The 12,264-nt window shown below is 53.5% G+C and overlaps 1 protein-coding gene across 3 annotated transcripts in view; it reads right to left on the bottom strand.

Moving 5' to 3' along the window:
- Positions 1–1,525: 1,525 nt before the first annotated feature.
- The window catches only part of PRIMA1 (proline rich membrane anchor 1), a 72,124-nt gene continuing 61,385 nt past the window's right edge, over positions 1,526–12,264 (bottom strand). For 2 of the 3 annotated variants that reach the window (XM_006060733.4, XM_006060732.4), the window contains exon 5: positions 1,526–4,659. In XM_006060733.4, the coding sequence (XP_006060795.2) occupies positions 4,557–4,659 (103 nt within the window). In that variant the 3' untranslated portion in view covers positions 1,526–4,556. Of the gene's footprint in view, positions 4,660–7,938; positions 8,101–12,264 lie in introns of all 3 variants that reach the window. The other variant, XR_003105102.3, reaches the window with a different exon arrangement.

The following is a 12,264-nucleotide window of genomic DNA, read 5'->3' as shown; positions in this document are numbered from 1 at the left end:
CGTCCTCAGCCCCTCCCCGCCCCTCTGCCAGGCCGGCCCTGCTTCCTGCTGCCACCCTCATGCCCCACTCCCCGCCCAGGCACCTGCAGGAGTCGGCAGCACCTCGCACACAGGCCTGGTGTCGCCTGCCTCCTGCCTGGTTGGCCTCGGGGTTTGCTACCATGAGTTTAACCAGGCTGGAGCGCAGGGCCACCGAGACGAGGCCCGAAGTGTTCCACTGCATCTCCACCGGGGGGACCTGAGTGAGCCGCCAGTGGATAGAAGAGCTCTTGCTGTGGCCCAGGTGGCAGCTTATTAACGACCGCAGTGACAATGACAGCAGTGACGGCCACTGTCCACTGCGGGCCCACTGTATGCCGGGACCTGTGCTGGGTTTCAGCAAATGATAGCTCGTGGAATTCCAGGGGGTACCACCGAGATGACGACCTCCTGGCTCTCAATGGGGACCTCCATGGATTCCCCCCTCTGCCCTGATCCCAGCAGCCTGGGACATGGGTCCTTTCCTCCTGAGACCCTGTGCTGAGCCGACATCCCCCTGAGCTGTCAGGTTGGAGAGCACTCTGACCCCCCAACTCTGGGCACACAGAGCCCTCCCGATTGCCTCCGTGGAGCTGACTCTGAAGCCATGGGGACACATGTAGAGGTGATGGGGCCCTGCGGCACCCCACCTGTGGGGAGATAGTCTGGGCTGAGGTTCCCTCAGTCATGTCTGGCGCTGTGTGCTGAAGACACTCATGTCTGCATGCAAACCCCAGCCCCACCCACTGTGCATGTCTGCGTGACCTTGGCTGTCTCCAAACTGTTGTCTCAGCCCTCAGATAAAACCGATGAGGCTGCAGGGCAGCTGCTTTCTCTCTCCATCTCACCCTGCCAATCAGAGAGGAACCCCTTCCCTCCAAAAGTCCAGGGAAACAGGACTGCTCCTGCAGGGCTGGGACCCGTCTGCTTGGGGGCGCAGGGCCGGCCACCACAGCGCTCTGAGCAGCTGGGTGAGGAGGCGCTGCAGACCAACGTGGGGGCTGAGGTCTGGACCGGAGAAGGACATAGCAGGAGCCCTGCCACTGGCCACAGCTCTAGCCATCTCCCCTCCAGCGTGGCCCGCGGGTTCTTGACCCCCCATGATTCCCAGGAGAACTTGTCAAATGAGAGTGACTGGCTCGTCCAATCTTCCTGGCACTTTTCCAGTTTCAGCACCGAAGGTTCAACATTTTAGGAAAACCTCCCAGTCCCAGGCGAACTAGGATGGTTGACCAGCCTCCTTTCGATTGAGTCAAGGATCAAGGTGGCTAGATCGGGGGTGAGGGAAAAGCTGAGTACCTTGGAATCCCCATAAATGCCGACCTCAGGGAATTACGATGAAACCATATAGAAACCAGGCAGGCAAGGGACCAAGACCAGCCATATCCCAGGTACCTGGGTCTGTAGCAGGGCCTCAAGGGAGGACCACACCTGTGCACTGTCTGCTCACTCCTTCCCACTCTGCCCGGGGCCAAGCCCCCACCACAAATGACAACAGACAGCCATCTTCATAAGTATATTTTTATTGAAAATAAAAAGGCATGGTGCTTTCTTCCTCATAAGCAGCATGTAGCCCACCCCCCACACTGCCTGTCCTGCTTCCTGCACAACATCTCAGCACAGAGTCGACATCAGAGGCTTGGCGGTGGACAGGAGGGCACCAACGTGTGTATTGGTCCATTGAGACAGAACTGGGAACAGGAGGCTTCTTCCTGTGCACTCTTAGCAACCATGAGGAAGGCAGGTCTGAGGGTATTTACATTCATGCATTAGATATCGCACACTACCTGGGCTGTTGAAATCATACTTTGTACAGATTCATAGAGTACAGTAATTATATATATATAGGTAGATAGATATCTCTTTAAATATATATAACTGTATATAATATATATGTCTATTTTTACAGCAATTAGTCTTTCTTCCAAAACTTGCTTTAGAAGCATCTAAGCAACACCTGAAACCTCTGGAAGATCCTATATGCCATTCTAAAGCTGGGCTTGACAGGAGACGGTCGAAAAATATCTATTTGAGAAAATGCAGAAGAGGAATGTGCCTTTCCTTTCGAGAGTCTGAACTCTCGAAAGTTCAGGCTAGCCTGAGGATTGGTCCGTGTTGAGGGGCTGAAGATACGTTCCTGAAATTTAGCTGGGTGGTTTTAGGGATCTTCTGTTGATTAAGCTGAAAATCCATGGGGGCTCTCTCCCTGCACCCATGAGGGCTGTCTCCCAAATGGCCAGTTCTGGGTTTGTTCTCTTTTAAAAACTGGGGTCTTTTCTTAGTAAAGAAGAAAAGACTGGGTGAGAGGAGATTTGACAAACTCAATTTGGGGGAATTTATGTGCAAATGTTAGCTTTGCACGGAGCCCAGGCTGTGTGTCCTCAGGGAAGCGGACACTAGCTCCAGAGTGAAGGACTGATGGTTTTCTGGGGATCCTGATGGGGAGCCTGGCTGGGGCTGGAGGATTAATTGCAAAATCTGAGCCACTCAGGTTTATGCCCAGGTTGGGGAAGGTGGGATCAGTGAGCTTTTGCAAAAGTTGGGGTGTGCCCAGCCTCCCTCGATGTTCCCCCAGACTGACTGCCCAGGACTCCACGACTGCTTAGCCAGGATTCTTCCCTCTGGCCAAAGATGCTCTCCCATCACTTCTGGACCCAGAAAAGTATGTGCATCAGCCTGGGATCCTGCCTGGGTGTCTGCTCAGGGAGCAGGCAGGGGACTCAGCAGGAGCTGCAGGCAGTGAGGAAAGTACACTGGGGTGGGGTCTGTCCTGCTGAGGGCCCACAGCCTCTGGCCTGCTTGTCACTCAGCTCTGCATCCTTGGCAAGTGGAGGGCACGAACCAGAGTACCCACTGGGTGGGGGCAGGGAGGAAGGCCACAGATGGCCCCGTGCTAAGGTGCACAGCAGGCACACAGGGAGAGCAAAAGCCAGTCCAGAGCCAAACCCAGTCCTCACACGGGGAACACTGAAAAGAAGGGAAGACCCTTTCTGGAGGCCCTGCCCGGGGCCTGTCCTCAGCCTGCACTCACTGACCTGGCAACAGGACCTGGGCCAAGGTCACAGCGCATTCACCTTCTCCCCTGCTCTCGGCACACAGACACCTCTGTGGGCACCAGGGCTGCCGGACGATGGATGTTTCAAGGTTCAGCCCAAACAGGGATTGGTTTTCAGTCTGTCAGTCTCCCCTGGATGTGAAAGTCTCACTTGTGGCCCAGACGCCCTCCAGAGAACAGCTGACACTTGTGATCTGGGAGATAGACAGGGTCCCTGACTCGGACCCTGCATAGCCAGAGAGTGGAGCCGCTGGCTGTGATGGGTTCCTCCATGCAAGTGCGTGGAGGGTGAGGGAACCAAGGGCCAGAAGTGTTCTCGCAACCCTCTGGGAGTGCAAAAGCACAAGGCTGCTGTCTCTGGGGCCCCAGTGATGTGCCCACAGGGTGACTGGCCACCGGCAAAACAGGCTGGCAGGTGGGGGTCACTTGGCCAGAAGACGGAGTCACCAGGCCAGGAGGGTCCCTCTCCTCCCATCTCCTTTCCTTCCCTTCGTCCACCAACCACTCCGGAGGGCTCAGCACTTTCAGAACACAAGGGACATTCAAGGCAGCCACAGAAGCACACTGGCTCCCTCGGGATGACGGCAGGCCTGGGGGCTCTCAGGGGAGTACCAGGCCTCAGGGAGCGTCGGGGGCCCAGGCCAGAGCGCCGGTGATGGGTTTGGCACGGGGGTGGCCTCTGCCAGGGGAAGGCAGGGCCTGGCTCACAGGGAAGCGTCGGGTCCTCTGAGGGTCAGGTGTGGGAGTGAGTCTGAGGACAGGGGTAGTGGCCCCTGTCCTTCCAGGGCCCCAGGCCTGGGGTTCAAGGCGTCATTTTGCCCTGGACGGTCAGACCCCACCCGGGGGTGTGATGGGCTTCTCGGCTCAGTCTGGACTCTGCAGACAGGGCACACAGCCCCCCGTGATGGGGAGTCAGGAGCCAGGGGCCTGTGATGGAGATGGGAGGGCGAAGGCAGGCTCTGAAGACTGAGACAGCGACAGGGCGGCGGGAGGATGGGTGGGAGCACCTTTGAACGGGGATGTCTCGTGGCTGTGCCCATGGCTTCTGTCGGGAACGGCATGGTCAGGGAAGAAGGTGGGCTTCCTGGTGGGGAGGGGAGGTTTCCTTTAGGCGAAAGGGGCGGGGGGACCTCTTCGCCCCAGCAGACAGGCTCCCGGCCTTCTCGGGGTGTGCGCTTTAGGCACCAGCCAGGGGACAGTCCGTGGATCAGACACAAGATGAGGAAGAGATATGGGGCCTCGGATGACGGTGCTACCCCAGAGGCTGCTGCCTGCTGGCTCAGCCTGGTGTCTGCAGCATCCACACTGTGGGCTGACCAAGGGGCGAGGCTGGGCAAAGGAGGCTTTCTCCTTTGGGAGGCTCGAAGCCTGCAAGGCGATGAAGTCCTGGACAAGCCCAGTGTCAGCTCGTGTCCACCTGCTTTCCCGCCTCCACCAGCACCACCAAGGCGTCCCTCTGGCCAGCAGTCCGGGGCCTACGGACTCATACCACAGCGCTGTTCGCGTCCACCCCTTTGCTGCTCTGCGAGGAAGTCATAGGGTACTCAGCAACGCCAGTGCCGTTCTCCTCTTTTCTCAGGGGTTTCCTGGGGGCAGGAGTGGGGAAGGCAAAGGAAGGGGAGGCAGGCACATCCATTAGTTATCAGCGGCTGGTTATCTTACCCTCCCAGTTACCCCACCAGGCTCTGGTCCAGGTCAGCTTCCCCAACTGGGGCGCTAGTCCTTGTGGTCTTATGTTATAGGGTAACCATATACTGTGTCAGGCAACCATGGCATAGTGAATAACAAAGCAGGGAAAACAGGTGTGACTTGGAACTGTTCTGGACAAACCACGATGTATGCTCAGCTTGGTATGCTCTCTGGTCAGCCTTCGGTTGATCTCTTTGATATGAGCAAATCGACATGAAGACGAATATTGGGGGTGCAGAGGGTTGAAAGAGGCGAGGTGCTCATGCTTGGGCTTTGTAGTCTCGTCTCTGGGTGGTCAAAGGCAAGAGGAAAATGTGATGAGGTGGGTGGTGGTAGTGCTCTTGCTGGTCATGGCGGTGGAGGTGGGGCTGGTGATGGTTGGGGGGTGGCATTGGCGGTAAAGGCAGTGGTGATGGTGGGCGGAGACGGTGGTGAAGGTGATGGAGGCGGCGGTGGTGACGAGTGCTGACAGCGACGGTGATGCTGGCGGTGGAGTGGACGGCGGTAACGGTGGTGGATGGGGGTGATGACTGCGGTAGCAGAGAAGGTGGGAGAGTGGATGGCAGGGATCGTAGTGGTGACGGCAGAGAGGGAAATGGTGGTGAGGGTGACGGTGAATGTCCACACTAAATCAGTGCACGCCCGGGGTTCTCAAACACTTCATGTTGCACCACTGGAAGCTCATTTCAAAGGCCCTTTAACCCCAGGAGCCATTCCTCCTAGGCACGCCGGGCATGGGGAAGGCTGGGAGGGAAGCTTTGAGAAGGCTCGTGCTCACTTGCTGAGACTGAATTCGCAGCATTGCTTTCCGGCCTGGCTCGGATTTCACCTCCTCTCTTTTAGGGTTCAGAAGGGCTTTAGCTCCCGGCCCCAGGCCTGAGTGACCACAGCCTCCTGATGGGTCCACGCCATCCATGCTGTGTAGCCCGACCCCATGGCACAATCTTGCTGTCTCTTGGGTGGACCTGAGGCCCAAGAGGTGACAGCTCGGTCACCTCCTGTATCCCCCAAAAAACGCTGGGGTTGAGCCTGAACTGGCCTTCATTGTGTGTTCACTAAACTGAATGTTTACGGTCATCGTTGAAAGCCTAGGGATTGATTGCTTCTGCCTTCTCAAATGTCCCTAGCACCTCCCCAAACCCAGAGAGAGGACTGGGAGGCAGTGACAGTTTGATGCCTGTGGGATAAGGCTGTTGGCGATTAGTTTAGGGGAGGGAGGGTCTGTGTGGTAGTTATCAGTAGTTTCAGGGGGATGGGACTATCAGGCCTGTTCAGAGGCGACACGATGAGCAGCCACAGGTTGTCTTATCCCCTCTCACAATGGTCCCCTGAAGAAGCCAGGCCTGAAGTTGTGAGATTCATTTCATGGGGAAGCTGAGGCTTTGGGAGAGCTGTGACTTGCCCGATGACCCCCCACCAGTTTGTGGTGGGCTTGGAGCACTACTCACTCCTACCATGTCTTGACCCAGACATCTTTCTACTGAATCACCATTCTGCTGCTCCTGATGATAAAGCGGGCCTTCCCCACCCTCCATCCCCAAATGGGCCCTGTGGTCCAATCACCTTGGGAAGGCCCTCTGCCACCCTCCTCTTGGAGATTCCCCAAAGTTCTCAAGACCCTGCTCCCTGAAGCCTGTGTCATCTTGCTTTGTTCTAGGGTCATGCTGTGTTCTAGGGTCCCCCAAACCCCATTTCTATAGATGCTCACAGACACTTTCTGGAACTCAGAAAAGGCTCAGATGAGTTGCCTTGTTTGTGATGGGCTCCTGGAAATGACAGACTCTGAGTCTCCCTCTCCCCGGGACCTTTCTCCCTCTGTTTCTCTTACTCTTCCTCCCTCCCACCCACCCCTTTCCAGGGGCCTCAAGCAGTTCTGACCTTGCTGTGTAGGCTTGATTTCTGACTCAGTGAGGTCTACCTGACCTGGAAAATTGGGGGTCGGGGGTGCATTTTTTTACAGCGAGACCCTGTGTGGCCCCCAACATGAGGCCCTGCAGGGACTTAATTGACATTTCTAAATTTATCATCAATATAGAGGGATTTTGTCAGAATCAGAATTCCAAAAAATAAAGACAAAAATCTCTGCCCCCTCTCCCCTCAAAAATCTCTGGGCCCAAAGATTTTTCTGCTTTTCTCCCTAAAATATTCAGCCTTGGGCTAGGTCTTAAAAGTCAGTTGAAACGGGTAAGGACAGGGGCGATGAGGTTTAAGGGCCTTTGAGGGTAGATAATGCCAAGATAAAGGAATCCTGGAACTTACAAGGGAGATGGGTAGAGCCTGGCAGGCACAGAGTTCCAGCCCTTTTTAGGGAGAGGGTAGGAAATGAGCAGGATTCCTTCTGCCGGGAGGAGAGAAGACATTTCTAAAGCCAGGCTGCTGGCTGCAAGACCCCTATTCCTGGGGCTTGGGTGGAGGGGATGGTGGCTGGAGGGACACTGGGGTCAGGACCAGGAGAGAATCCCAGGGGGATTCTCAATGCCTTCTCAATGGCTCAGCCAGCTTCCCAGGCAAGAAAGGGGGTCTCACTGGGGGCTCCATCCAGCAAAGAGGGCAACTTTTGGCTAGCGCAGCACCTTTCAGGAGCAGTCCAAGAGCCTGGGCATGGTGAGGGGAGAATGGGCTGTCCCAAGGGCTCTCCTGAGAAGTACACTTGGTCTGCTCCCCTCCCTCATGCAGCTGAGCTGTCAGCCACTCTGCTCCCTGGGCTGCTGCCCCAGCCCATTCCCGAAGCCCTTCTGCGATTCACTGGAGCCTGGTGGACACTGGAATTTTACCTACAGCAGGACAACGCTCTGCCTTGAACACCTACCCTCATCCCCATCCTCTCTCTCAGCTCAGCACTTTAGGGTGATTCTGCGGAAGGGCTGGGAAGCAGATGTCTGGCTCACTACACCCAGCTCTCCCACTTTCTGGCTGTGTAACCTTGGACAAGTCACTTAACCTCACCATGCCTCAGTTTCCTGGTCTATAAAATGGGCACAACAACGGGGTCCATTTCATAGTCCTATGGGAAGGATTAAAAAATACGTTAATGCATGTCAAGCCCTTTAAGGAGCATCTGGCACACAGTAAGTGCTCCATAAGTCATGTTAGTTCTCAGGATGATGCAGTTGGAAAGGGGTCAGTGCGGAGCTGCTCCTGTTGCCAGTGGTCTCCAGTCTGCAGAGACTTCCTACCTAATGTGCACCCCGCGGGGCTCCTGAGTGCTAGGGCAGCTGGTGGGGACCCAGCCCGGCCCCCTGTGAGCCACCTGGGGGTTCCTGCTAAACCAGAGAAAGGCCCGTCTGCCTGGGTGCGGGAAAAGCTGGGCACACACAGCTGCCTACATGGCCTGGTTCCTAAAACCAAGAAAAAGGAAAGTGAGATTTTCCTTGGCTCCACGTCTGATTCCTAAATGTCATGGGGCGGGGCCTCCCACCTCGAGAAAACTCCCACCCTGGGGGCCCCATGTTCTCTGCTTGGAGGGTGGCCCTAAAGGCTTGCCACCAGCAGAATGCCCGGGCAGGGAGAGCCAGGACCCCCTTGCGGTTCCTGCTGACAGCGCTGTGATGGGTTCCGCCCTCAGCCCCCTGCTCTGTGAGGGGTCGGGGGAGCTGGAGTCAAAGAACAGCTCTGAGAGCCTGCGAGTGGAGGCTGCTGGCTCATTTCTTGTGTCCTGCAGCCCACTGAGGGTCTGTTCTTAGCGACATGAGGTTAAAGGTCTCAGACTCCCTCTTCCAAAGGTATTTATCCTCCCCATGGCCTACCCTGCCGGGAGCCAGCGTGAGGAACTCCGCCCATGGCAAAGGTCATGAGGAAGGAGGCTTGACATATGCAAAGGCAGGATCGAGCCTCAGGAGTCCCCCTGGAAATTCTCGAGCATCTACCCTTAAAACCAGAGTCTGCCTACTTTCCTGCTTTGTGCTCTCACTTACTCCTCTGACATTACGGGGGGCTGTCCCCCACCACCATCTCTCTCTCTGAAAAAGAGTTAACTTACAGCTCCAGTTAATAAAGTTCCTGGGCGTGACAAGAGTGTTTTAGTTCACAAACCCCTCAGATGGCTCTCTAACTTGCCTGACAGGTTTACCTGGACTCCTACAGCTATGCATATGATTGTTTACAGTCTCCCAACCGCGAGAGGCACGGGAAGCTTAAGATATTCAAATAGTATAGAGCCTCTCGGAGAGTTAGAAATTGTTAGAATAAAACTAGTAGAAGATTTCATTGTTGAGCCAATGTTTGCTGCCAAATTTCCACATCCCCTGTATTGTATCCTTGGAAGTGTATTAATATAGTTGGTATTTAGAAAAAATAAGTAGTGGCCTTGGTGTTAACAACTTTAGACCCTTAAGGTAATAAATTCTTTCCTTTGTTGTAAACCCACTGCACCTTTGCCCTATAGGAATGCAACTTGATCTAACACCTTCGGAGGATGGCGCCAAACTTTAAAATAATTACTCTTAGAGAAAATAAGTCTTATGGTTGACAAGCCTTTGTCAGAGTCATAAAATGTTAACAGGCCTTCTGGCCAGAAGATGATGTAAATCACCTAAACCATTTGTAAATGATAAGTTTGCAGAAAAGAAACCCTGGTTTCGATAAGGATCAAAGACTGCTGACTTTGCATGATTTCACACCCCCTATTATCCTCTATGTGCAACTTAGGGTATAAAAGCCCCTGTTGAAAATAAAGCTATGGACCTTGCTCACCGAAGCTTGGTCTCCCCATGTCGTTCTTTCTTTCACCTTCTGGCTGAATTCCCATCTGAGGGTGGAGGCTCGTCAAACCTACTAATTTTGCCTGGGCTTCTAAGATCTGACCGGGGAGGCCTTAGTGTCTCCTCTCCTTCAGGAGAACGGGAGGACGCCTGCGGCCTACGTAGGTGATGCAAACTCCTTTTCTTGGAGTTTTATTGGTTTTCCACGTAAACCAAGTTATTCAGCCTCTTTTCTCCACTGAATTTTCTCACTGAGCTATCCCTATTTAACCACTCTTTATATCTCTAATTAATACTTAATTAAGCTATCTCTATTCTAATCGCCAATGCCGTCATCCTGAGGGAATCCTTGGATCCAACCGGGGCTGGACCCCAGTACTACCCCCGAAACACACACACACTACATCACACTACACACACATCCATGCCCATATACACATTCAATATTACACATCCACACATATATGTACATATACACTCATATATGCCTATGCACACATGCATACATATGCATTGTACACACATACACACACACACACATCCATGCATGCTCACATACACAGAGTTCCACCATGAGACACCTCTGTACACCGCAGACTTCTCCAAAGCTGGGTCAAGAAACCAAAAAAACCCAAAAAACAAAACAGCCTTTCTGGGCCTCTGAGGGTGTCCCCTGACGATGAGAAGCAGCACCCCATTTCTCACTCCGAATCCTCTGCCATCACCAAGGAAGGTGAGCCAGGCATGTGGCTGATGAGCAGCCCCACTCAGTTGAGCCCCCTGTGTTCACTGCCCCTATCCCCACTCCCTGCCCAGGGCTTCCATGTTCAGCCATGTCTGTTGAGCTAGCTGAAAGATGGTGCTGCAGAGGTTCTGGGACTCGGGTCTTTCGTGGGAACCGGCTGGCAGGACAAGGCCTCTGGATCTTATTCTGAGTGCAGTGGGAGCCACTGAGGACTTCTTGTATGAGGAATTGCTATCTATCCCCTTACCCTGCCCCATGACCTTGACCCAGTGTATCTGGAGAGCTGAGTTCCAAGAGAATAGTTTCTTGGGGATAGAAAGGTCTAAGCAGCAGGGACTTGTCTGAGTCTCCCATCTGCCAGCACTGGACTCCACGGCCCCACTGCACCAAGGATCCCAGGCACACAGAGAAGCTGGCCCCTAAGCCTGCCTCCTACTGTCGGGAGGGGATTTCATCACCTACCACAGCACCCAGGCCCCTTGGAGAGGGGTGTTAGTTGCTCAATCATGTCCAACTCTTGCGACCCCATGGACTGTAGCCCACCAGGGTCCTCTGTCCATGGGATTCTCCAGGCAAGAATACTGGAGTGGGTTGCCATTTCCTTCTCCAGGGAATTTTCCAGACCCAGGGATAGAATCTGGATCTCCTGCATTGCAGGTGGATTCTTTACCATGAGTCAGTTTTAACAGTGGAATTTCTCAAATCTACACAAACAAGCTTCCATTCATGACACAGAAAATCATGGAAGAGTTGCTACCTGCCAGGCACATGCCAGGCACTGTGGGGGAGAGACAACATGGGTGAGACCAGACGACAGCTTCCCCCTCTAATGTGTGTGTGTGTGTGTGCGCACACAGTCACTCACACACTTATGCACGAGCACACAAACATGCAAACACCAACTGTTTTTAACTGACCTAAGAGCAGAAAGCAGAAATGCAAATCAAGGGAGAGCTACAACTCAAAGAACTTGGCAAGAAAGAAAGGTCAACCCCAGCCCAGGGCACCATGACTGAGGAGGTGTGTTTGAGCTGGGTCTTGAGTGAGCAGTAAGGACTCAGCTGGAAGCCAGGAGGGCAGCTCCCTGAGTCCTCAAAGAATGTGAGAGGAAGGCTGGAAACCTCTGTGACCTGAGCTACAGCTTCCTCCTATGACCACGGAGGCATATTCTGGCTCAGACAACACAGGGATCTCTCTTGCCCTCCTCCACAGTCTCCCAGCTGCCCGGGGAACCATGGCTTCTCAACTTGCCACACACTCAGTAAGAGCTAACCCTCTGCTGGGGCACCCCAAAGCTCCCCAAATAATGTAAATCCTAAAAAGAAAACTAACTTCACTGACTGATTTGCTATTGAGTCTATGATTCAGGAAAGACCTTGGAAAAATCTTCTATGATGGAGTCAAGCTAAAGAAAGGAAGAACTGGAGTGGGAGATGGAGAGGGAGAGAGCTGAGTGTGGCAAGTTCCCGGAGGCGAGGCTTGGAAAGCTACTGAAGACAACGATAGCCCAATGGCTGCACATCAAGCCGAGAGAGCTACCATCCACCTGGAGAGGAGGATGGAATCTCCAAGACAAACACGGAACTGACAAATTGATCACCTAATGTATCTGAACATATTGGGAGAAGGCACTGCTAACTCCAGAGAAGGAAGCTAATCATAGTACACTACATGACTCAGCTGTGAACAATATTTATACAGTGTCATATGGAGGGGAACTTGGGTAGTCGTTGATCCACTCATTGGAGGAACCTCGAAGAAGCAGTTGGGAAGAGGGCAGGTGTTTTGTATTTACATTTCAGAGTAGTATTAGGTTTCTAAATCTTGTACCTTCTATAGTGAAAAATGGATAATGGATAATCCATTATCCATTATCATTATCCAAATGGATAATGGATACAGTGGATAATGTTTAAAATCAACAGAAAATGTAGAGTATCCATATCACTTAGAACATGGAGGGAAATACCAGAAGAAACAGCTAACACTCAAAAATGGTTGCCTTTGGGACTTCCCTGGTGGTCCAGTGGTTAAGAATTCACCTTGCGATGCAGGGG

Source organism: Bubalus bubalis, chromosome 20, assembly GCF_019923935.1.
Source record: "Bubalus bubalis isolate 160015118507 breed Murrah chromosome 20, NDDB_SH_1, whole genome shotgun sequence".
NCBI classification, from domain to species: domain Eukaryota; kingdom Metazoa; phylum Chordata; class Mammalia; order Artiodactyla; family Bovidae; genus Bubalus; species Bubalus bubalis.
The sequence above is the reverse complement of the archived record's forward strand: the minus strand, read 5'-3'. Positions and strand labels throughout refer to the sequence as shown.